This window comes from Meleagris gallopavo, chromosome 21 (genome assembly GCF_905368555.1).
Source record: "Meleagris gallopavo chromosome 21, MGAL_WU_HG_1.1, whole genome shotgun sequence".
NCBI lineage: Eukaryota > Metazoa > Chordata > Aves > Galliformes > Phasianidae > Meleagris > Meleagris gallopavo.
This window is the reverse complement of record NC_139424.1, coordinates 6,876,658-6,901,989: the sequence shown is the minus strand read 5'-3', so window position 1 is coordinate 6,901,989 and position 25,332 is coordinate 6,876,658. Positions and strand designations below refer to the sequence as shown.

At 50.1% G+C, this 25,332-nt stretch overlaps 1 protein-coding gene across 1 annotated transcript in view; it reads right to left on the bottom strand.

The window, feature by feature from the left end:
* The window catches only part of NXN (nucleoredoxin), a 48,575-nt gene that overhangs the window by 1,378 nt on the left and 21,865 nt on the right, over positions 1-25,332 (bottom strand). The window contains exons 2-7 of the mRNA XM_085241017.1: positions 14,718-14,835; positions 13,174-13,307; positions 12,697-12,797; positions 12,316-12,422; positions 4,972-5,151; positions 2,408-2,532 (exon numbers count right to left, since the gene is read on the bottom strand). Of these exons, the coding sequence (XP_085097143.1) occupies positions 2,408-2,532; positions 4,972-5,151; positions 12,316-12,422; positions 12,697-12,797; positions 13,174-13,307; positions 14,718-14,835 (765 nt within the window). The remainder of the gene's footprint in view (positions 1-2,407; positions 2,533-4,971; positions 5,152-12,315; positions 12,423-12,696; positions 12,798-13,173; positions 13,308-14,717; positions 14,836-25,332) is intronic.

Sequence of the window (25,332 nt, the reverse complement as noted above, 5' to 3'; positions counted from 1 at the left end):
CACCCCCAGGACCCCTCACCCCACAGGCAGACCCACAGCGTGTGAGTGCAGGCCCAGAACCCATAGCACACTCGAGCAACGCGCTCAGCAGCCAGACAAATCACATCTCTGGGCAAAGGGGAAAACTCATTTATCACTGCCGGGGCTGTGGAATTCAAACGTTGGTGCTGCGGCAATTCATCTCCTGAGCATGGCAGGGAGATGTGGGGACACACAGGGGCCGTGTCCGGATTGCATGGTCATTGAAACCGGGCATTTCTCTGAGCAGTTTTCCAACAGCAGCGATGGAAATAAAGGAATCCAGAGGCGGCTGGGAGCAATGCAGCACGGGGCGGCGGCCGGCAGGGTGGTTCCTATCGCGCCTCCCCTTCCACTGCAGGATTTTCTGGCGCAGGACCACGTGGCAGGGAAGGGAGAGCAGGGCTGGGCCCGTGACCTCGGCCCCCCGCGCTTCCCACCTCTGGGACCAGCCCAGAGCCGAGGTGTTGGGATGCCTCGTCCTTTATGTGATCGCTGCAAAGCAACTGAAACCTTTTAATCAATGCAAAACCGGCCCAAAGGCGCTGGCAGAGGAATGGGAGGCGCCTGCTCCGGCCGCGGCCTGGTTGCATTGTGCACTGGGGCCAACGGAGACCCGAGGCCAGCAGCCAGGGCTATTGAGGTGACGGATGAATGGGACGTGCCGGATGCTCCCCATTCTTCGGCCCTGCTGCCGCAGGGATGTTGGGAGCCACATGAATAGCGGCAATGTTTCAGCTGCAGCCAGCGAGCAGGAGGAAAACGCTTCGCAGGCTCTGGGGGAGGGGGGCAGCTCCCAGACCCTCACCATAGAGCCCTTCCAACAAGAGACTCATTCAAGGGCATGGGGCCGAGTTGGGACTTTCAGAGACCCGTCACGGCCATGGGAGCACAAGTGCCTGGGTGGAGGGGGCCCAAGGGGCTGTGGGTGGTGGTGGTGGGGGCTCAGTGTGGGGGGAGCCCGGTGCGGCATCGCAGGCCTCTTTGTGTGCTGGGCGGCTCCTGGGGACCCGCTGGTGCGCACTGCGGCTGTGACGTGAGCATGGAGGCCGGGCGGGCGAGCAAGCGCACAGCAGCTTGGCAGTTCCCACCTTCCTGGGTCCCACAGGAGGGGAGCCAGGAGCTTTTTTGAGCCTTACGCAAAACCTTTCTGGTTTGCAAGACTATAGAAGGGTGTGGCACTGCACAGAGGACAAGAGTGTCCCGCTTCCCTGAAGGCCAGCAGCAGAACGCTGGCTCTGGGCACTCTGCACCACATTCCCAGCACCAGTCCAGCCACCAGTAGAGTGGCAGCTTGGGAAACACTCATTTCCCACAGGGCGGGTGAAGCCCAAAAGGAGGGAGTGCTGTGACAAAGCACCTTACACCACAGCAGTCAAGCCTCAGACCTTGCAGATCTGCTCCCCAAGCAGCCCCTGCCCATTCCCAAAGGCAGTTTTGTCCAGTATTATCTGCACAGCACAGAAATCATCCCTCCCCATGGGACTGGGACTGCCTCCACAGGAACTGGGCAGGCAGTAGCATGCAAACTAGCTGCAGGCCAGGCTCATCCTACACCACAGCCAGGGGCTGCCCCATCAACTGGGCGAGTGCACCATGGGGTCCCTCACTTCAAAGCTGTGATGAGGAAAACCCTCTCCAGCGACGTGGGAGGGCTCTTGTCTGCTAGCCTCTCCCCTTCCAGGCAGCCTGGGCTGGCCTGGCCCAGCTCCCAGCAGAGCCCATGCTGCCAGCTCACGCTGGCACCACCGCGATGACTTTGGGCGGCTGCCAGCCCATTAGGGAAGAGGCTGGAGTGCTGGTCCCTTCCCCTCTACTCAGGGTGGCAAGAAAAGCAGCAGCACTGCAGTGAGGTGGGAAGCACAGCCAGGCTGACCTGGCTGCCAACACAGACTGAAAGCAGAGACTGACTGGGACTGCTGCCCGTGCAGCCAGCACACACAGCCCCAGTGTTTGAAGTGGCCACATGGGGCTGGCAGCCCCAGCGTGGGAGCTTGCCACCCACTCCTGTCTCCCAGCGCCCATCTCTGCCTGTCCCCACCAGTTCCCTTCCTGGCCTTGAGGCTTTCCCACCTGTCTACAAGCCCAAGACTCATAGGTACTGAGGGCAACCTACTGCAAAACTTGGGAAAGAATCCCCCAGCTACTAGAATCCAACCCAGGCTGCATGGCTGCACTCAGCTCACCTGAGCTCCATGACTAGTTGCTGCAGCTCTGTGTCTCAGTTTACCCACCCGTAGTGCAGACAGCACTACCCAACCCAGCTCAGACCCTGAGGCCCGTGGCTCAGCAGCACACAGGATGGAAATTGCCCTGTTTCCACCAGCCCCAGCAGCGCAGGATGCAGCCCTGTGCTTTCAGAGAGCTCTCACATTCCCCTCCTGCTTACCTCGCCTGCCACAAAGAAGAGCAACGGTGCCTCCTCCTCTTTGGCTTTGTACTTGGCAATGATTTTTTCAGCTATGGGCTGAATCAGTTGTTTCGCTGCCTCCGACTCTCCGTCATCCTCTGAATCTGCAGGGCACAGACGTGGGAAGACGAAGCAAAGAGACGATACAAAAAGGAGGTTAGGATCAAACAGATGCAAACAGCCCGGGGCATGGGCAGCTCTACCCCACAGCAGCAACACGGAGGAAATAGGAGTCCGAACACACAGCAGCAACTTCAAAGCATGCGGCTGTGTAGCAATTAGGGAGCAGCTGAATTGCACTTTTCATGTGAGACAGGGAAACATGTAACAGAAGAGCAGCGCCCGCTCCCAAAATACTTCACCGCTTGCTCCCTTGGTGCTGCTGCTGCTGCTGCAGCACAGGGACAAACAGACACAACAAAGCTGGTGTGCAGCTTGAAAAGGTTGGGCTGTTTTGAAGACCAAACGAATGAGCTGCCTGCCACCCTGCCCGCCACCCACCATCCCTCCGCCTTGGGACGGCTGCTCAGCAGCTTTCCTGCTCGAGTCTCCGCGGCGGCGGCTCTGTAAAGGCAGCTTTGATTTGCCAGAGGTAGAGTAGAAAGAGATGGAAACATCAATCAAATGCCAGCCACCACTGAAGTTCAAATACTGAGTTGGAGAGAAGAGAGACAGCGTCCTTGAGCAGCACCTAGATGAAACGATTTCAATTTGGGGACAACTTTTAGCATGAAAAAAAAAATAATAAATAATTAAAAAAAAAAAAAAAAAAAAACGAAAAAACTAGAAAACAGGCTCCTGGTTGCCTGGCAGTGTGCAGCTCATGTGAGCCCCTGGAACCACCTGGTGGGCATTTCCCAGTACCAGAGCTTTTGCACAATGCTTCCCCACCTCCTCCCTGGCTTCTTTAAGCAAAGACAAGAACGCTGAGGACACTGCATGCTGCATTGTTGGATGTGCCCTGTGTGGACGACAGAGATAAATACGTAGAGTTGTGGGGCTTATGCAGTGATTGATTTTTCTGCTAACAAACGCTGCTGGCTGCACTCCAGGCCAGCCCTCAACATTCTGGCTAACCCAGCCCTAAACTCTCCAGCGGCAGATGTACATCGCTCAGCATTTATTCACCCCCGATTCTTGCTAAGCCCACTGACACAGCCCCGACCTCACACACTGCACTCAGCAAATCCCACGTCCCTCCCAGTGCCTCAGGCTGCTTCTTTCTGGGGGTGCTGATGTCTCCAGGTGACCCCAACATCAGTTGAACACAGAAAGCACAACTGAGCTCTGCACTGCCCCAAAAAGCAAGGACAACTGCTGCTGGGGGTCCCTCAGCAGGACACAGGCTGGCCAGAAGCCTCCATTCCCATGTTCCCAGTGCATGACTTAGTGCAGCACCAGCAGCTTTCACCAAGGCTGAGCATCCCCTTGGACCCAGGCGAGAGCCCTGGCCGCTGTTTGCAGAAAGGTGATAGAAAAACTTTGCTCAGAGCAATACAAAAATAACTCTTTCCTGAGGCCTGCAGTGACAGCCCCCATCAATCACACTCAGCGTGGAGAGCGAGTCCTCCCAGCTTGAGGAGAATATTTTTGGCTCTGTGCTCACATCCCCTGCTGGGTTCTACTGAATAAATAATCAGGGTCAAAAGGAAATCTGAAAGGGAGGAAGGGAAAGAGCAAGAGACACATCATAAATGCTGGAGAAAAGGGGTTTTCGCTAACAAAGGGTGTGTGAGGAAGCAGGACACAAGCCTTGACTGTGTCCAGCAGCCCTCAGCACGCTCCAGTGCCTGGCAAGCAGGCTCAGGGTGACAGAGGCTCTTCAGCAAACGCACTGCACTCTGATCAGGGCAACTGCAGCTTCCCACTGGGCTCTCTTGCTCACCATGGAAGTCAAAGCACTGGTGAGATTTCACCATTTCTTGCTGGAGAGAAAGGACTAGGACAACCCAGCTGTGCTCCAAGCCCATCTCCAGCCACAGCTGAGCTTCATGGGTGGGTAAGCAGCAGCAGAGGGACAACAGCTTGGGAGGGGAAGTCTGTTTTGTCCTGCAGCCAGATCCCCTTGTAGAGGGGACACGCAAGAACCAACAAACCTTGCTCAGCCAAGGAATTCAAGCCCTGAGCTGCAGTTGACAGCATACAGCTGCAACCCTTCTGCCTCCTAAGCTTCAGGTATCAGCTCCAGAAAAGGCCTTCCTCCTCTCAGCCACCACCAGTGCATTTCAAGCACTCTTCAATGTTAATTAGCATGCCTCACCACAGCCACCACTAAAGCGTCTTTTATGACAGTTCCTCTGCTGCAAATGGCTGCTCCTCAGCATCCCTCACTGCAGGGCTGGAGTTGCAGAGTTGGAGATGCAGACATGGGCAAGCTGTGTCATGGGCACGGCTCTGGCAAACCCCTGTGAGCTGCAAGCAGCCCACGCTCCATTAGGGAGCAAGTTCCAGGACTGTCACCCTCGAGTTCCCAAAAGGGAGGCAGCAAGCTGCAGAGCCCTCGCAGCACACAGACCCCTCCCTGCCAGGATTTGGCTCCATACCTACAAAGAGAACAAGGCAGGGGCCCTCGTTCAGTTGCACAGCGTTGGAATCTGTCAGCTCCAGCACAGGTTTGGGGTGCCAGGGGAACTCTCGGCACTCGATGTCATTCAGCACCTCCACCCGCCCCTGTCGTGTGATCACCTCTCCCTGGGAGTCCAGCACGATGAGCGTTGGGATGCCTGTGACAGGAGAAAAACAGGGATTAGTGCCAAAGTGCTATTATGGGAGTAAAAGGGTGTGGGGAAAAGGATCCTTCCTATTGCCTCTGATCTGGCAGGAGCCCAGTGTCAGTGCAGCCATTGCAGCTTATGTGATGGGAAGCGGGATCCCTGGATCCTGTTTCTGTTCTGGGAGAGCAGTAATTGAGGAGCCAGAGCAGGAAGCTCGGAGACAGGCTCTGGCATCGCCTTCCTTTCCTGTCTGACTACAGGGAGAGCTCACTCACTGCTGCCTGACGCCGATGTTCCTGCACACAAACTGTGGCACAGCAGACAGGACCCTGCTCAGGAGCTCAGTGCAGCTCACAAAGCATGGACAGAATTGACTCCCATGTGCAGAGCAGAGCTCAGCATCCACACATCACCACCCCAGCCTAGAGACTCGTGGTTCAAAGCATCACAAGCAAACCTTGTGGCAGGGCAGGCTGCAAGCAGCAGCAGCCAGGAAGCAGGGTGTGTTTGTTCCCAGCAGAAGCCCACATTTCAGCAGCCATGAACTCCTCCATGAACCCCCACGCCCCTTCCGACACAGAAGTAATCATCCCATCATTTTCACAGCACACATCTGGGTCCAGCAGGTCATGAATGTTACACGGCTGGGACACCTTCTTTGTATGGAGAGGCAGACACCTGAGGTCCCCAGCTGATGAAAGGCTGAGGAGCAGAAGGCAGCTGCGCAGCAAGCACAGCCTTCACTGAATGAAATGGCCAAACAGGACTACTGGTCCCCGCTGGGAATGCCCCAAGGAACTGGTGCACTGAGCAGAAACAGAGCTGGGCAGCTCTGCTGGCACCATCAGCCCAGCGGTTAAGAGAAGGGGAAGTTAAGCTCAGTGCTAATTCATTTGAGCTGCTCCTTTCCTCCACAAGCCCCCAGGGGACGAGGGGATGTGGTGCTGGGACTCTGCTCCAATGACTGTGCAGCTCCTGCCCCAGCACAGCACTGCGGCTGTGGGGAAAGCTCAGCAGGCACAGGACTGCAGAGCTGCTGGATACTTCCTGCACTTCAAATCAATTTCGCAGGTAATTATTTCACCTTTTATTACTTTGGAGCCGGCTCCTAAGTTATTAAAAATGCTGTCCTGGTGGGTTTGCACATCGCACTTCCAGCTGTGTGTGCACCAGCAGCTGCTCAGACTGCAGAACGCACCATTATTTGCAGTTCCCTGGAGCTGAGCAACACCAGATGGCATAGGGACCATGCAGAGCTGTGCCCTTAACCCAAAAAAATGCCTTCTGTCTGGGGCAGAAAGCTGGCATCCAACAAACAGATGTAGGTGCACACCAAAACTGCAAGATTCAGGATGAGTGCATGCACATGGATGCACTGAGCCTTCCCTGGCTGTGCTGCCAGCCCATAGGATGTTGCCAGCACCTCTGGGCAGGGCCACGTCCTTGCCAGGGGACAGCGTGGGAGCAGATGGGGAAACTGAGAATCCCTCACACCAGTGCCGGCCTGCAGATCACTGGCACTCATCCAAGCTGATTTCCCCAGCTGGGGCCCAGAGCTGCTCATTGCTGAGCACAATGCAGCTCCTCCAGCCCCAGTACAGCCAGGCTGAGTGCCCTCCTGCCTGCAGGATGGGGGTACTGAGTTGTTTATTTCTGCAGCAGCCCTTGGGATAGGGAGGAACGCATGTTCTGCTTCATCCAGGGAAAACAAACAAAGAAACAAACCAAAACCAGAGAAATAATCAATTAAATATGTCCTTCAATACAAAGAGGGATAGGGTAGATGTGGCATAGCCCCTCTCTCCCGAGAATAATAAGGCTATGTGTGTCAGAGAGTGCCAATTTAGGCCAGAGCACCATTCTGCCCAGAGCTATAGGGCTGGAAAGCCCCAGGATAAAACAAAAGCCTTATGAGGAGTGCACTAAAATGAGAACCTGAAAACATAGCCAGAATGGGTATGAGTAGAGAAAGGGATCCCAGCAATAGCTAAGGGATTTTTCTTCTTGTTGCAGAGAGCATGGCTTTAATGATGCTTTCATTCATCCCACCTGGCTGCAGCAGACGTCTTAAGACAGGTCTCCCAGGAAGCCTTAAGCACAAGCTAGAAAAACACAGCAGATGTGACACAGGCTCAGAAGAACTGCAGCTTTTCACGTCAGGACCAGCTGCAGCTCTGCCCTAACAACACACAAGTCAAACTGTTGGGAATAAAGGCAAGGTTTCACCAGAAGGTAGTGGGCTGCTGGCTCTGCAGGCTGTGGGGCCTTGGCCCTGGGACTTGCTGGCTGGGACAAAGCAAGGAGAGGCTGCAGACAGCTGAAATTTAGCACAAGTCAATTCCCGACATCTGGCCAGGTGGGTACTGTGCAGGGGACACCAGCTGGTAGCACACAGAGGAGGCTTCCAGGCCCCAGAACTGATAGTTGTGGCAAGCTCCTGCAGTGTGGCCCTGGGGGTGAATGGTGTTGAATGTCAGTGAGATGCTGCTTTTGGGACACGCCTGCAGGGAAGGCTCGTTCTGCACTGACTGCCGATGGCTGCCCCTAACCCGCGGGACGATGGAGCTGCAGGAGCTGGTGGTCAAAGCCAACAGGAATGGCTCACGCTGGCGATTTCATCTGGGAAAAACACTGCTCTGTCATAAAGGACACAAAAAAAACATCCCGAAAGGAAGGAAGAAGGAGACAATTTGATACCGGGCCCCAAGAGACAGGGGCCAGGCAGCCAGTGTCAGCACCAGGCTCTGCTGTCAGACGCTCATCACTCAGTGCTCAACCCAATTGCTATCAGGCATTTCCTCATCCACCCAGCAACAGCCTCCAAATCAGAGCAGCAAACTGTGACAACAAATCTTCCTACTCTTGCCTCTAAACCCAAAGGTTCATTTCAAGCCACATTTATTAGAAATACTCGATCAAATCATTTTCTGTGCAGAAGAAACCAGCGTGCTGCTGCTGTCTCCTGGCACTGTCCCCCTGTGCAACAGTGGGTTACTCACGAGTGCTCTGAATTCTAGGCATTTCTCTAGGAAATACACGGCTGACTGTCTGTCCCAGCCTGCCTGCAGGTCCGGGCGAGCAGCTGCATTCCCCTCATTCCAGCCCAGACAGGGCTGCTCACATTCCTCCCATGCACAGGGCTGCACTCGTTGGGTCAGCTGCAGGAGCTGCACAGTAACACAGCGTGATGGCTGGGCTTGCAAATCCTAAGGGAATGCCAAGAAAGAGATTTTCTATCACAGAAAGGCTTATTCATTACCTTCTGGTATTCAAAATAGCGCCAGGGCAGGGAGAGGTTAAACAGAGTGGAAGGAATTGGGAAAACTCTCTCTGTCCCTACCCTGCAAGGCACAAAGCATCAGAAATACTACTGAAGCCAAGAGAAGCACATGATGATCAGCACCCCACATAATTCAGGTCTTCATCCATTTACGATTCACATCCTCACCCAGGATGCCTGCTATTTGGCCCCCTCCAGAGGTGCATTATCTGAGAGATGCAGCCAGCCAGCCCACAGCACTGGGTTTGTGGGATCAGCTCTCAGCAAGGCCACAGCCCTTCCTGCACCTCCTTCGGCCAGCCAGCCCCAAATCCAGCAGACTGAAGCAGGCTGCAAAGGAGCCTGTCTGACCTGGCAATAATCAGGGCCTGCTTTAGACACAGATCATTCTGTTAGTGCTACCCCACAGACACCAGTGATTTCATCTGCTATTCAGAACAGTTACATTTGCATATGCAGACACACACCAAAACACCCTGCTGCTAAAACTTCCAAGACTCAGAAAATAAGACTCTAAGATAAATCACCCTGTGTTTAACGTGTTTGGGAATGCCAATAACACATCAGAAAACTTGAGGCTGACTTCATGATTTTCAGCCTGTTAAGAGGCGTGTGACATGCAGGATCCATAAATTTCACCTTTCATTTGGCATCAGAGGCTCCTCATCAACCACAAAGCTCTGCTTTCCTTTCTGGATCCATATGGTGAAGGCTGAGGTTGCTGCAGTGCATCTGTCCCTGTTGCCACAGCCACCCCAGAGCATACTGAGCACTCTCCTGGTCTCCTAAGCTCCTTCCCCTGCATCTCTGGCTGGGCATCCTTAACCAGCAAGCCTCAAACCAAACCCACACCTGCTAACCTGGGTACTCCTCCCCCCTTCCTACTCACCTACAGCCACTACGTGTTATTTTAGAGCCTTTTGGGGGCTCTGGTAATTGCCGTGAGTCATAACACCAGAATTTAGTTATCAAGAAGAATCATAGATCAGACATTCTGCAATGAATATTGTATAAGCCTTAGATGAGAATTAGCATAGACGGGCTCAGTTTGACTCTACGCATTAGAAAATGGATTCAGTTCCCATGAGGCGAGCATTTTGCAAAAACATGGGGGCCAAATGATTTGTTACTGAACCTGGCAATGCATTTATTTATATATTAAAACCCATATCCGACATGGAAATCTCATCTGCATTAAGTCTGCTGGCTGAGCAATCAAAATCACCATGAATAAAAGGCTCAGAGAACACAACACTGGGTTTTATTGCTGGTTGTTTTTTTTTTTTTTACCTCTTTAGAAGAAAGCTTCAGAAACCCAGCACAGGAAACCTTTCCTGGCCATGACTTCCCAGCTGGGCCGTGGAGTGACCAGCGGGTGTCTGGAACAGAGCCCAGGGTTGAAACAACAGGTCTCTGAAGCTCCCCCAGGTAACTGCATATCCCCCAGTGCTGCAATGCATCCCACAGGGAACTTCCAGGATCACAAAATCTCTCCTAGGACATGCAATAAAGGACAATTCCCATCTAAGTATAGCATTCATTACCAATCCCTGCCCAACAAGGAGAGTTAGGAGACTTCATTTATGACAGCCACATGGAAGCACACAATGGAGAATTCTTTGCAAGAAGCTGTGATATGAGAAACAACTCTCTCTCAAGACAGTGCTGCACCCAGAAGCAATTTAATATAGGTGGGTATGGTACAGCCCACTGACTGTTATGAATAGAAGCATTCAAGTCAACCCAAATAAAGGCCAATAACTCAACTTACATTTTACACTGAGTTTTTTGAATGCTGTAGGGGCCAACACAGGACTAAAACAACATGAGGTCTGACTGTCTTGCTGCTTTCCAGCAGCCCAGTGCTGTTCAGGAAGACAAGTTCTTTTGTTGTCCCAGCTTCAGGAAGGGCTCTGCTGGCCTGAGAAAAATCAGAGGAAAAGCCACCCTGCAGACACAACCCGAGGCACGTGCTCTTACACAGGGGCTGCCTGGTGCCAGAGGCCAGCAGGGCTGCACAGGGCTGCATGGATGCTGCTCCCTGCACAGCGCGGTGAGGACCGAGAACAAAGGCAGCTGCAGGAGCAGCACAGTGTTGTCCAACTTTGACAGGAAATGTGGAAAGCCAAGCAGGCACTCAGAGAGCAAAACTGCTAGAATGCTCTGTGAGGATGAGGAATCATTGCCTATGCAGGAATAAGTGACAACCCAGCAACCACTGGGAGCGGGGAGGAGGTTTTCCCCAAAACAGTATAAACCAGTCCTCCTATACATTTCAGTGTGACTGCCCATCGCGCTTCATCCTTGCAGGGAGGTTCCTACTTTATGAAAAAACTGTGAAGAAGTAAGGTTTGCAGTCAAACGTGCCCAAATCCCAGTGTCAGTGTCCCCAGTAAAGCATCCCTGTCACGTGGAAACACGAGGGGTAAAATGGGAGCCATGTCATTGAGGAAAGGGTCAGGGCACATGGGAACAGCAAATATTTACATTTTCAGGTCAGCACACAACCAAGAGAGACATTTAAGGAGACAGCGGCTGAAGTTAAAGGGAAGGCTGTTGTTACTGTTTCCCTGGCTACAGCACGCTCAGCGCTGAGTATCCATGTCTGGACACCTTATTTACAGAAAGTCCCAGCGAAACTGGCAGCAGTCCTGCAGGGCTCCACCGAAACCAGCACTAGAGAAGGTTTTGAGCAGGCTGGGGAAAAGACAGATGAACATGGAAAGCTTTTGCCTCAAGGGAAGGTAATTAAGAAGCAAAATGATGGCTATTTAAAGCAGATAACAGTTATTCTTGATTTGAGGTCAGAGAACAGAGCACAGCGTTGGCACCTGAGCTCACCCCAGAAGGGGTGTTCGGGGAGGATTCTGAAGAGGGATCACGTCTCCTGGTCGCTGGGTTTCTGCCAAATGCTCATATCAGCAAAACTATCCCATTAAAGTCAACATGGATGAATAAGCTGAAATGAATGCACTCAGAGGTTTGGCCACTCTGAGACCCTTCTGCTGATGACGCTTTGCAAAAGCAATGCAGGCAAATACAGGAGGGCAAAACGTGATCACCAGGATGGTCCACAGACCCTCACTGATGTCCCCAGGCACCCTTGGCAACATTCCTGTTTCTCTGCCTGCCTCAGCCTGCACCTACCTGGTTGATGTTGCACTGAAACAATGAGAAACACACAGTTTGTAGCAAGACAAATTCCTAATTCCTTATGTACAAGGAGAAATTCTATGTATACATGGAAGCTTCCTTGCAAGCTATTCACCTTTCACATCTCTGCAGTGCACTTCATCTCCTGCATGAACAACATGCTGGTTCCTAGAAGGGCTGCTGGGAACTTTTATCATCTCTGGGACGTTCTCAAAACACCCAGACAGAGCGAGCCTCCCCCTGCCCTCTGAGAGCAGCTGAGGCTGCTGGATTCTGGCACAGATGCATACAGTAAAGGCAAAGCCATGGTTTACATCAAACATGCACTCTTCTGTAATTCATGCTGCTAACATAAACCAGATGCCATCTTCCTCAGCCTCTGCAGAGAACGATTGCCTGCCTTTGCATTACATAAAACAGCAAGAAAATGAAATTTAAGCCTTCAAGAAAAGACAAAATAAATAAATCAGTAATTAGGTAAAAAACATCCAAGCCAAAAAAAGCTTCCAAGTTTCCAGGAAGAATTAGGTTGTTTATGGAAGTCCTGTTTCGATTAACAGCCTGCCTGGCAGGTGGTAGGAATGTGAGTTTGCGGAGAGCAGAAACATGAAGCAGCTCTGCCTGGGGGCACTGCGCTTTGCTTTGCCATGTTCTTGTTTTAGTTAAACAAGAGGAGACACCACAAATGTTCAACAAAAGCAGCAGAAAGGAGAGCTGCACATCAGAAGGGCCTTTCCTACCTTGTATGCCATAGAGTCGATTCAGGCGTGACCGCCTGGCTTCATCTGCATACGGGACAGCTACCCAGGGCATCTCGCTGAAATACTGCTTGAAGGAATCCTCTGACCTGCGCAACAGAACAGTGCAGGATCCTCAGTGCTGCCCCTCTACCTGCCGCACCCCTTTTCCTCATAAAAAACCTGGCCTACAAAGATCTCTCCCCATTTGCACTAAGCCACCACCAACTGCCTCTGGGAAACACAAACCTGGGGGCGAGCTGCACTAAATTTCAAGCCCAAATTTCTCAGGAAAGGGTCTGCAGCCCACTTTTTGTGATAAAAGAAGACTGGTTGCTGTGTGGCAATCAGCTCTGCATGCACCAAGAGGTACCGCTTCGTTACCTGTCTGCACTAACGAAGAGTATCTCAAATTTCTGGCCAGCCTCCTTGATCTTCCGGTACGACTCCACCAGGACCCGTGTGAGGCTTCGGCAGGGTGGGCACTGCAAAACAACAACATGGGCGCACTGTCTAAACGATGGAGCCATCACCAAAAGCCAAACGTGATCTCTTCTCTTCTGGAGAGCCAGGAAACAGCCTTGGATGTGGCTGGTGTTAACGGTAGGAGGTCACTAACTCCTGAAATTGCCAACAAAATCTCTCCCGCTTTGAAAATCTGAAAATTCTTCCCCTTCTGAAGAGTCAGATGAGGACGTCATGCTGCTGGCTTCTACCAAAAAGACCAGGGCATCTTAACTAATTATGCACCAACCGTCCTGAGGTCTTCAGCCTCTTGCAGAGGTTGGCAACGATTCCTCACCTCGCCCAAGGGCTGCCCAGAGCTCACCGCAATTGCTCTGCAGAGCACCCACCACTCACCCAGTGTGCAGAGAAGTAGACCCCGACATGAGAGCCCTCCAGAGCACTGCTGTCTACTGTCTGGCCGTTGTTCCTTAGCAGAGGTCCAGCAACAACTTCACTAAAGGGTTTTGGCCCCCACGGGAACTCCAGACCTAGAGAGGGTTGGAATGAGATTGGAAAAAAAACAAAACAAAACAAAATACAAAATAGGAAGCACATGGAGCATTTACAGCTTCAAAAGCTTCACTAAAAAGCCATTCTGCCATTTGAAAAGATACAGGGGGGGTGTTATTTGAGGGATCCTACTGAGGTTCACCCCATTAAAGGGGGATGTAGAATTACTCAACTGCCCAGGCACCACCACAGTATTGCCTTGAGCAACCAGAGTGACCTCAGCTCCACAGGTACCTGCATCCTTGTCCTAAGCCAGAGCAACTTCTGCTCTGGTTTTGTGCCTGATAATGCATCTTTTCCTTATCTGCAGTGTTTGTTTTAACAACAGGGGCAAGGTGGTACGTGCTCAGGAATTCAGGCAGACTGTCTGCCACTTTCAGATTAAAGCCACTTTGCTGATTGCAGTCCTTGCACCCACCCTGCCTCCCAACCAGCTGCCATTCTACACAAACAGAGAAGCAGATGGTGCAGGACACATCATCACAGCTCTAATTCCTCCAAATTTAAGGCTTTAACCATAGCAATTAACCATATCACTGGACTGATTTTTTTTCCTCATGTTCCTCATGTTGAACACACACAAACTTCTAGAACTTGCACTAATCCTCTGCACCCCAAATAAAGCAAGTGTGCATACATGCAAACACATGCTCAGAATCATCTGCTGCCAGCTCCTACACAAATTGATCTGAGATATTCAGCCAGATGAGGAAGCATCACAGATGGCCCAGGCCATAACTGGTATTTGCTGCACAGTTCCTGCCAGCAGCCACCATTTTCAGTATCTACTGCATAAAGGAATGTTTGCATGGGCAGTTTAACAGCTGAACATCAGGTCTGCAGAATGTGAGTGAGGGCATGTAAAAATTATATTTTTTATAAGTATCATTAAGAAGGGTTTAAAATTAACTCCCAACACAACTTTGGGAATCGAGAACAATAGCATTTTTCTCATTGACAAATAATGGAGAACTCATCCTAACAGGCTGTGATGTCAGTGATAAGCACCCACTCTCTATTTAGGAAAGATTCTGCTTCCAAGGTACAGAAAGTCAGGTTCTATCTGTGTGCCTCCATCACAGAAAATCTAAACTTCGTGTTTCACTTAGTCTTTTTCCTCATTAGCACTTCAGACAAAAATCCTGGAGGGGAAGTCTTTGTTCTTCTGAACAAGAAAACCGAAACACAAGATCTGGCAGGAATGATGCAGAAAATGTTATACTGAAAATAATACAGTGCCTTGATTAGTCAAGTATGACAATAGCTGTTTGTTTCCTCTTTTTGTTGTTTTGTTGGGTTTTTTTAAACCTCCAAGGCAATTTGGAACGTGCTAAAATAACAAGGCATTGCATACTCATGTATTTAGGGCACAGGACTCCAGGTCTTACCTTCTGGGTCATCACGGATTACCAGGAGGCCATTCCTGCAAACCACTTTCCCAGTAGAGGCATCGATAAATATCAGGGAAGGAATGTTGGAGACTCTGTACTTGTTCCACAGTTTCAGCTGTAACACAGAGGGAGGGGAGAAGATGAGAAAAGGGAGATAAGCTTGGCAGCGTGAACAGGAAGACTTTGGGGCATTACCATCTTTTAGACAAGGGCTCAGACATAAGCAAAGAAATGGAGTTGATGCAGGACAGCGTTGGAGCCACTGCACGCTGCCTGCCTCCTGCTGCAGGCTTGAACAGAGATGTAGGTACAGGCTTCTCCTTCAAACACATCTGCCTCTCTGCAAGTCAAAGGGGATAATACTTACCAGCCCTGTACTGTGCTTTGAGGGCTTTGTTTAGAAGGTATGGTAAGCACAAATACTTTTAATGCCACTGCTCTAAAGCAATTTGTAATGCTTTCCTGGCTGCTTCCTCTTCTCCAATTTCGATGTTCATTAAATAAATTTAATAACCTCTGCCAAGACACAGCCATGCTGAAAACAAGGCCAACACACAGAAACACGATTCTGCTGTAACTGGGGCTTCCCAGTTTTGTTCCCAGGAGCCACTGAATGGGTTTGGCATCAGCCTGGGGGCTGCACTGCACGCTGCCAGCCTGGCTGCAGTCCTCTGCCCACCCCAAACAAAAGCCCTGCAGGCTGGAACGGCCGCACACTGCATGTCCCAATCTAATTTTGCTGTCTCCTGGCCATTTTGCTTTGCAGCTGCTTCCCGCAGCACACTTGGGTCCATGCAGCACATTTAGGTTTCACTAGCACTATACTTAATAGTATTCCCAACGCTATCTGAGTGAGTTACAAGAACTAACACACTTTCAGTGTATTCAAAATCCTCTTGGCTCTGAAGGAAAGTGTTAACACAATCAAAGAAGACGCTACTGATCTCCATTTACCAGCATCTAGAGAAATATATGGTACTGGGCTTGGCCCATCAGCCCTGAATTTCGAATAGACACATTTCTTGGGATAAGCCAACTCATTCATAATGCTCATTCACAAACCAAATAGCTTTGGGCATATAGAAGGAAAAAAATAAAAAGATACTAAATGCAAACCAGCCCCCTGCAGTGAGTGTGGTCAAACCACAGAAGGTAAAATCCAATTCTGTGAAGTTTAAAGGGTGAGGGAGAGCTCTTTATAAGGATCACAAGCACATAATAGGGTGCTGCAAACAACGAGGAAATTACAACTAGCAATTGGATAGTTCTCCTCAAAGAGTTGCTTACATTTCACTTCATTTCGCCAAGCCTTTTGTATATGGAAAGCAGCTCCCTTAGGGCACTGCAGCATGTTGTAGCAGTTTGGCTTGGCTGAAGGAGCCCAGCAGGCAGAATCAGCTCGCTGCCTCCAAGGAAGGGGGCAGGGGCAGCCAGAACACAGGGTAAAACCAAACCAAACCCACTCTGGCTAGGATGGACAGAGCACACACACCTGGCTGTTGATCCCTGGTCTCCAGCTGACCTGGCAGCTCTCACCAAGCAACTATCTGGGGTTTCTGAGGATGCAGCAGCAGCTGGGGCCCAAACCAACCCTTGAAGAAAAGCTGTTCAGCTATTGACACTGCCAGAGCTGTCATTTACACCACTATTTGGCACGGATGAACAAATACACAACTGCCTGTAGGACGACCTGAATCATGTTGCCATTTTAAGGGCAACATTAAGCCCTGAATTGCAAATTAATGGTCCCAAAGCATTAACCATATTACTTTTGATGCCTGTATCAGAAAGCACACACGAGTGCACTACTAACATTGGAGCAGTCCGATTTGATGGTCCCCCTGTGCATTAGGAAAGCTGATTGGAATCGAGAACCGCATGCTCTGAAGGATGACCACCAAGATTTATCACCATCCCCATGGGGATGGCCCTTCCCACAGCTCAGCCTTCCAGAACCCAATGGCTCCTTGTATGCAGGTCAGACCTGAAGGGACGCAGCCTGGATGGGAAATGGGCTCAATCATTTTCTCACGTATTTAATTCTGGAATTCAAATACACTCTAATTCTCCCCCTGCACACACACTTTATGGAGGAGACCACTCTGTGCTATGCCTGAGGCACCCGCTGCCCCCTCTGCTTCTGCCCTTGAATCAGAATTTTAAACATTTTGTTGGTAGCAGTCAATACCCTCACAGGATAACTAAAATACAGAGAGACACCAGAGACACCCTGGCACTGTTTAGGTATCTTAAACAACAAAAATCCAGGGAGCTGGTCACTCTCCAGGCACAACAGGTGATGTCGGTGATGTGCAGAAAGGTGAGCCCAAGAGGAAAGAGGCAGCTGTTGTGCAGGTACCTGGGCAAAGACAGGCAGATGTACACCTCTCCAAAGGCCACGTGTCGGGAGAGGCGTGGGATGCAGAACGCAAATTACGACTGGCTCTGAAACCGCAGGAAGATCGGATGATAGCTCAGGCAGCAGAGCTGAGTGCTGCCTCAGCAACATTTAAAAGCTGTTTTTCCTGTCTTGAAGAGGATGACATAGAAATAACACACTCCACACTCGGAGGATTTGATCATCCATTTAAAGAGGGGATCTCTGCTCCGCTTCCCAACAGCTGTTGCAAATCTGTGGGATCAAGCCAAAGCTAACACAGATGTGGAAATAATCTACAGACTGCTCAGCCTGAAATCAGCTGATCCTCTCTGAACGCTCCGCACTCCTGATCACTGTGCATGCCTGCTGAATTCAACACTCAATCCCAAATGCCTGCTGGAAAAGGAGCCTCTCTTAAGATGCCATGTAGGCTGATTGGCTTTACAGAAACCGATCTGGCTCCTGTGCAGATGGTTAAGTCAAGCAGTCCAGCGGAAAAAACAGAGTCACTGGATTCCATCAGTAACCTTATCCATCATGCAAAGCATCACCACGCCATGCTGGAGGAGCTGAAAACCACAGTCCTGGGGCTTCTCCGTGCCTCCATCCACAACCAGCTGCAAGAGACTTTAAAACCACCACTTATTACTTGAGGTCTGAGGGTCCTAACCATCTGGGACCTGAGAAGGGATGTAACCAGCAATGCTGTAACCAGCTCTTGTTACCCTCTGGCAGGTGACAGTGATCCCAGACCGCAGGCACTAGAGCAGCACAAAGTATCCACGCTGGTCACGAGCAGCTCTCCACACTAGTGCCACATCCTTCATCCCTGGAGGACTTGGAAATGTCTTACCTTGAGGCATGCTGGAGTAATTTTTCCCAATAAAGGTGTCAAACCAGAGGTCTCCCCGCTAACAAACGGCTGTTTTTTGTTCGCAGCAAAATGGCTGGAATCTGGCCGGGGCAGATGAAATCTCCTCCTGCTCAGTACACACTGCTGGGAAAGGGAACTCCTTCTCCTAACAGCTGCAGGTCGCTATTTCTGGTTCTGCTGATTGATTTATCAGCCCTGGTCGCATTAACTTACGAACATAAATTTTGAGCTGTAGCGGTTAACACTGGCAAAGATAAAACACAACTGTTAGCTGTGCAACATGGGGGGACTGGGATGCAGCCCTGCTTTCACAGGAGGTTTGCTCACCAGTCCCCTGGTAGCTGCATTTTTCCACTGTTGTGCAAACTGGGACTGCAACAGATGCTGCACTTCCATCCTCCATAGTTTAAAGAGCTGCCTCCAGCCAGAAGTGGGAGCTTTCAGCAATACCTGCCTGTGCCAGAAGGCACAGAAAGATTAATTCTGTATGTTTTGCAGTCCTCTTACAGCTCTTGTTATTTCTCGAAGATACCATAACTAATCCTGTTTGGATTTCCTCCTCTCCTCCCCAGACCTCACTCCAAAGCACATCAGTTCACAAACACGTGAACCAGGAGGCCAAGCTGACCAACACACACTACTCAAGGTGACTAAAGTTCCTGTGGCAAACAAAAATAACAACCAGAAAACCTGCAGTGGCAGAGGGACAGTGGGGAGGCTGCAGCCCCTTGGAGCCCACACCACCCACTGCCCCGCTCCCAAGGCTCCGCGCTGCAGGGACCCTTCTGTCCTGGCTCGCTCTCCATGTTAAATCACAGCTTTTACAGCGTGCCTTAAAGGGTTTACAAGCACCAGGGGCCACCCAAGCTCTGCGAGGAGCAACAGACTGCAGAACAGCAGGCAGCTCCCTCACCCCGTGGATTTAAATCCACTTAACGCCTGTCCCAGTGATTCAGGCTGAGCTCAGGAGAAGGCTCCCCCTTCCCTTCCAATCTGCAGGAAGGGGTCATGGTGAGGGAACAAAACTCCGCTGAGTACAGAAGGGTGAGTTTTGGGGCAGATGGTGTCTGCCATGGTCTGATCTTGTCATACAGGAGACCAAACAAGTAAGCTTAAGATAAATTCATGGCTATGGCGCTGCTGTTTCTCTCTAAAAGGAAATTAAAATCTAATTACAAAATACAATGGTGAGAGAGATGTTGTCTCCTCCATTAATAAAATGAGGAGAGAGGATTTGGAATTGCAGTCAACAAGATTGCTGTAAATGCAATTGTACGCACTTCCCCCTGCTGGCTGCAGCCCAACTGCGTGAGCCATGCAAGCAAAAACCAAAACCAAAGCCCAAAGGCTGCAATGTCAGAGCTGCCCCTCTGCAAGCTGTGGGGCTGTCTCACACCTGAGACTGGCACCACCGCGCTGCATGCCTGCAGCTTTTGTTCCTCCCTGCTGCACACAAGGCCAAAAGCGTCCAAGGAAAAGGAGAAGGAACCCCTTTTGTTAGAGTTTTTTGGCCAAGCCCCTGCCAGCAGAGGACTGGTCTTTACGGATTTCCAAGGAGCACAGTGGTCAAAATTCTTGAACAAAGAGGGGCTCAGCCAGCACAACCCTATGCTTCCCATTGCATCGTTTCCTCCATTTTCCTCTCTCTGAACACTCTTGGTTTCCAGTCACTGCCCCAGCACCACCATCACAGGGCTCTGCACGCGGCAGCTGTCTCTACCACCAGCCCCATCCCACGGCCACGTGCACCAAGCTTTTCTTTGCACATGTTAAATCCCATCAGGATTTGCACAGGGGGTCCAGGTGGACCCTCTGTCATCCTGCTGTCCTTCATCAAGGTGAGAAAATATGTTTGTGCTCCCAAAGAAGTGTCCCACTTACTGCAGTAATTCCAGGATTAAGCAGTCCTGGCGGCTGAGATCTGAGCATTTTCTGTTAGGGCAGAGCAGCATATGGCTGCCAGGCCCTGGCGCACACACCAGACTCCGATCACAAGCTGCCTCATTTCCTCCTGACACACATTCAGGCTGACAGACTGGATCTTCCACAACCCACATCTGATATGAAAACATTTAATTTGAGCAGGACTTAAGAGAGGTTAACATGATCTATGGCAAGCAAAGCCTCAGGGGCTGCAGCCGCGGCCTGCCCTGTGCGCAGGCTTCAATGAGTGGCTGTGCTCAGGGAGAGGAGAGCAAAGCAGCGCCTGTCTGAGTGCCCAGATAACAACACAGCCAGCAGCTCACTTAGGGAGGATGCTGTGAGACAGGCTGCTCTTCATACACAGGAGATATTCTTACAAGCATTCCCCCCAAAATGGCTTTTTTCTTCACAAGCATGAGTTTGTTTACCTTTGTTTAACAGGAGGTCTATACCTAAGTATCTCCAGATATTTTGTAAACAATGTTTTACTTTCCGGAGATCAAGCATTCTTTCTTTACGCACAGAAAAACAGAGGCTCAGAGCTCACAGAGAAACCCACAGCAATGACGGGTGCAGGACCCAGGAGGTCTGTCAGCATCTGAAACCCTCACACATATTTACTCACAGTCCCAGCATACCCATCAAACAGCCACGTGCCAGGACTGGTTGCTGAAGGGTCTGATCTCGATGCTTTCTGGTTGAGCTCTGTTCTGCCAACTCTCTGTCACCCCATTTGCAGAGCTCTGGCAGTAAGGCAGCAGGACATGCACACAAAGAGCAGTAAGGGTGGAGGGAGTTCAAATGTTTGTGAGAAAAATTCAAGACACACATAGAAGTGTATCATACACGGGCCCTATAAATTATGCCCTTAGATGACTAGCACTAAGTAAGAAACAGCTAAGTAAACATACAGGTAATAAGAAAAAATAATAATTTCTCTCTCTCTGTGGGGAAGGGATATTTTTCCATCCGTTTATAGGAAAGGGAAGGGGTGGGGTGGTTGGTTTGGGACGTCAAATACAAGTTCAGAGTCTCTCCTGGTCCCAGGTCTCATCTGTCATCCGGAGCAGGCTGGCTGCCAGAGTTACCTCAACACTGCAGCATGGATTTCCTATCGGTCACATTCACTTTTGCTGCTACCGTTCACTTGAAGGCAGCCGGTATCCAGTGCAGATAGTCATCGTGAGGTCGAATGCCCTGCAATCCCAGATCATCAAGAAAGAAAACACTTTTGAAAAGCCCAAAGTTTAGATAGAGTTCCCACCAAACACAAAAGCCTTTTAAATCGGTAGGGACATTGGGATTTTCTATCGTTGTTTAATAAACACAATGAGGTATTGGTGTGGTTTCTGTTTTGTTTTCAGCACTTAATCCGGAAGGGAACTTTACACAATCAGATAAAAAAAACACCCTTGCTGAGAAGACAATAGAGCATTTGTTGGTGCTGTAAGGAACCTGGGGCAGCCACAGCCCCAGGATGCCACGAGCTGCCCCAGGACACCCCACAGACTGGCAGCCCCCACCGCACCGCTCCCACGCTCACGTGGCCTCCGAAGAATGAAGGTGCTACCAAAGCAAGGGAGGAGTATTTTGCAAGCATAGAATAACAGAATCATCTGAGCTGCAAGGGACTCTTAAAGGTCACCTAGACCCCTGCAATGAACAGGGACAGCTACAATAAGATCAGGTTGTCCAGCTGTAGCATCTTCACCTACGCTAATATCTAGCCAAAGGGATAGATAAGTCATTTTTATACACGTTTGCATTTAAAAATATATCTAATTTAGCTTTTTTCCAATAAGTGTGATACCAAGAATCTTAGCAGGATATGCATATCACAGGAAAATGATACAATACCTGAAATATGGTGTATTCAGCCAACCCTTCAGATCTCAAAAAGAAAGGAGAAAGTTTACTGCAGCTTGGAGCTGGCATGCACTCACACAAAGTGCTGGTGACCCAACTAGCTGCCACTTTGCCCAAATGTATTAGTGTCTGTCTCTCTAATTAACAGCATCTAGAAAGTTAGAAGCTCTGCGGAGTTGAACTGGGTACAAATGAACAGCTTACAGTTATTTTAAAAAGGAGCACTGTAAAATTACGAAGGCATCTTCCCACTGTTGCTGACGTATGAAGAACAACCAGAAGATGGGAAACCTGCTCAATATACAGCGCCTTTTGGAATGAAATAGCTCATTCACAGCATCATTGGTGACACTTCATTGCACAAAGCTGCACTAACCAAAGCATTTACATCACTGCAAATGTACACGCTTTGAAAGCAAATAGGCTCCTGCAGGAGGTTCTGGGAATGATGCCGGGTCCAGTCACTGCAGTTGCATCCACTGCAGCCTCCCCAAGAAATTCACTCTGCAATGACACTCTGATCTCAGTGTTCTTGAGTTAGCCAGCCCCATGTGCTGGAAGTGATCCCCTCCAGTGACAGCATGGGGTTACCTGGTGCTTGGCCATCACCTGAAGGCAGCAGCTGCTGCAGGATGCACCGTGCAGGCTTGCTGCACTCCCCTCTTCCTCCTCTGTCCCAAGCTGAAACCCAATCCTTCCTCAGAAAGGCTGCAGGTTGGAAATGTAAACCCGACAGGAGCCAAGCCAGTGACGTCTAAATACGAAAATGCAACCGCGAGGCCAGCATTAGTAATTAATCAACTGCACATGTTAAAAACCAGACTAGAATAACCCTAAACACAGCTTTGGCTAAACTAATACCGAAACAGCAGCAAAAGCCAGTGTACAGCAGAAAGAGAAACCCTTTCCTCACCTGATCGCTCCTCTACAGGACAGGCTTGCCCATTAAACTCTCTATTCTAACTTTTCACAGAATTAGCTAAGAAAGTAGAAAGCAATGCAGAATGGGGCGGGAGTGGAGCATTGCTTTGCAGCTTGCACGGCACCTGGAGCCCTCCTGCAACACCCAGCAGTGCGGTTGGGACCACGATCTCACATCCATTGACAAGAGGTCAGTGCTGCCCTCGGGGCTGAAAACCTTCATTTTCAGCCTTAAGTGATGCTTTGAGATTGCCGAACCAATTACAAAGAAGAAAAGGAGCGGTGATAAATCAGTAGCAAGGTCAGAAGCTCCAGCTCCATCCTGGCTCGAGTCATGAAGTCACGAGATAAATGGTTTCTTGGAGAAGCGGGTCCATCAGTCAGTGTGCAGACACAACATGACATTTAGGACACCAATCCCCCACCGCTGACTCCAGTGAGCAGCCTCCTTCTCCCCAGGCTGCTATTTTAAACAGAGACTGAGCACGGTGCGAAGGGAACCTGCCAGGAACGAGACGCCGCTGTCAGAAACCGATGACACCACGAATCCCACAGGGGCAGTTGAAATGTCAGATAAGATGCAGCGTATTCATTACCTCCTCCGACAGCCAGACCCAGCTGGAAACTGGAAGGAAAGATTTCAGCCTGCTCGGTGTGCCGCGACGCCGCTGAGCTCTGAACCCAAAGGGGATGAATGGTAGAGCACAGCCTTGTCTTTTTGGCAGAATAAGGAGGATTCTGCATTAAAAAAAGAGCCAAGTGTGTGTTCCTTTATGGAATGCCTAATGCTGCTGTGCACTGGCAGCAGCCTTCCTCAGATGTGGCTGTCTTTCAGCTGTTACTAAATTCAGAGGTTGTAAAATGCTTTGGGATGATAAAAATCACTCCAGAAACAGTTACTAAAACTATTTCCAGGAAATCGATCCATGGAGACAGTGAAAGAGAAAGTTTTGCACTCTCACAAAAGCTTCAACAAGAGAAGTATCGCAGCTAAAGGAAGTTTTGCTTCCTTGTCTTTTCGGCAACAAACAGGAGCTGCATGAGGGTTTGACTCAGAAAATGCAAACCACTGACATGAGACAAGCTGAAGCCTTGGGACAAACTGGGCACCCCCCGGAGGAAGCGCTTTCCCAGGAGCCTAACCCACATTTCACACAGCAAGAGGGAGCCTGCTGCAAAACCAGCAGGAAAAACCCCTCCGAGGTCACCTGGAGCTGCAGCTGTCTGCTCAGCCAAGCTCCGGATTTGTTTGTATTTTTGCTTTGTTCTGTTGGTTTTTGTGATTACTGATTGTCTAGATAAAGATCCCAGGTTAACAAAATGCACACCGCAGGAACAGCATATTTATACACAGAAATAACACAAACCATCTTCAGAGCGTGTTTTGCTTTCTCGTCCTCTGCTCTAAACTAAACGTTAGAAAGCAGCGTGCTTGGAGTTGGATGAGCTTTGGAAAAATGCAGCAACTCTGCTGCTGGCATCTGAGCAGCTCCTACCAGGGCTCTGCTATGAAGTTCCAGGCTGGGCACTCCCATCCAGCCCTCAGTCAGAGCTGATCGGATGCAGCCACAGAGTCAAACTTTGACATATTCATCTCATTTGGCAGCTCCACAGTTTGACTATTAGCTCCAAGCTTTTTCCCCTCTCCCTCCTTCTTGTTCAATTATCTTGCTTCATCTTTATTCCGTTTCCAGGAACACTTAGCAACAGGCTCTTGCAATCAGCCGCCAGCAGGCGAGGATCTGAGGAGCAGATTCAGCACTTACGATGACCTTTTACTACATTCATGCAAATTTTAAAGAAAGTATGTGAGCAATTTGCCTTTTAAGTATCCTCTGGTTACATTCTCCAGGAGTTAATTCTCCTTCTCTCTCTAGCGACATCAGAAACACCAGATTTTATGATTTTATACTAATGAGAACAAAATCTTTGGCTTATTTTGTGGAATTTTGTTCTGTATCTTGTGCAGCAATCAGACCTTGAGCAAGCACCAATTCCGTGAGGGACAAGGTGTGGGTCCTTCACTTGCTCAATGGCTTTTGCAGGCAGAAAATCAGAAACCTTCCCTCCAGGACATCCCAAGGAAAATCCTGCAGCTGTGATCTCAGCCACTGACACTTCTCAGCCAAGGCAGGAGATGAAAGAGCAGGTCCAGGGGGTGATGGAAATCCTTACAGATCCACCGTAGGGATGCCAGGGGAGCTACATCCAAATCTGGGGACTTGGTGGCCCTGAGGACCTTCTCCATCTGAGAAATAATGCACTCGACACCACAAGGCTGGCAGCACTCCTACAGATGGGAAGCATACAGTAAACCTGCCTCTGGCAAATCCCATTGGCAAAGTGGCACAGAGCAGCCTTTGCAGCTGCGTTCCTGCACCAGCAGCTGATCAGGAAGGATGTTCATGGACTTAAATCAAATCCCAAAAGCTTTCCTGCACTTTCCCTCCCTCTCAGTGATTTTCCCACACACACAGATGTCTGCACACAAGTACAGCCTGCTTGGCAAGCTGCACAGAGGGGCACTGCTGCATTACACCTTTTCTCCCTGAAATGAAATCTTTGAGTTAAATTCAAAAATTTCTGTATTTCTTGCAGTGACAAGAACCTGAAGGGAACAGGAACCTATAAAGTGAGGCAGCTCACTT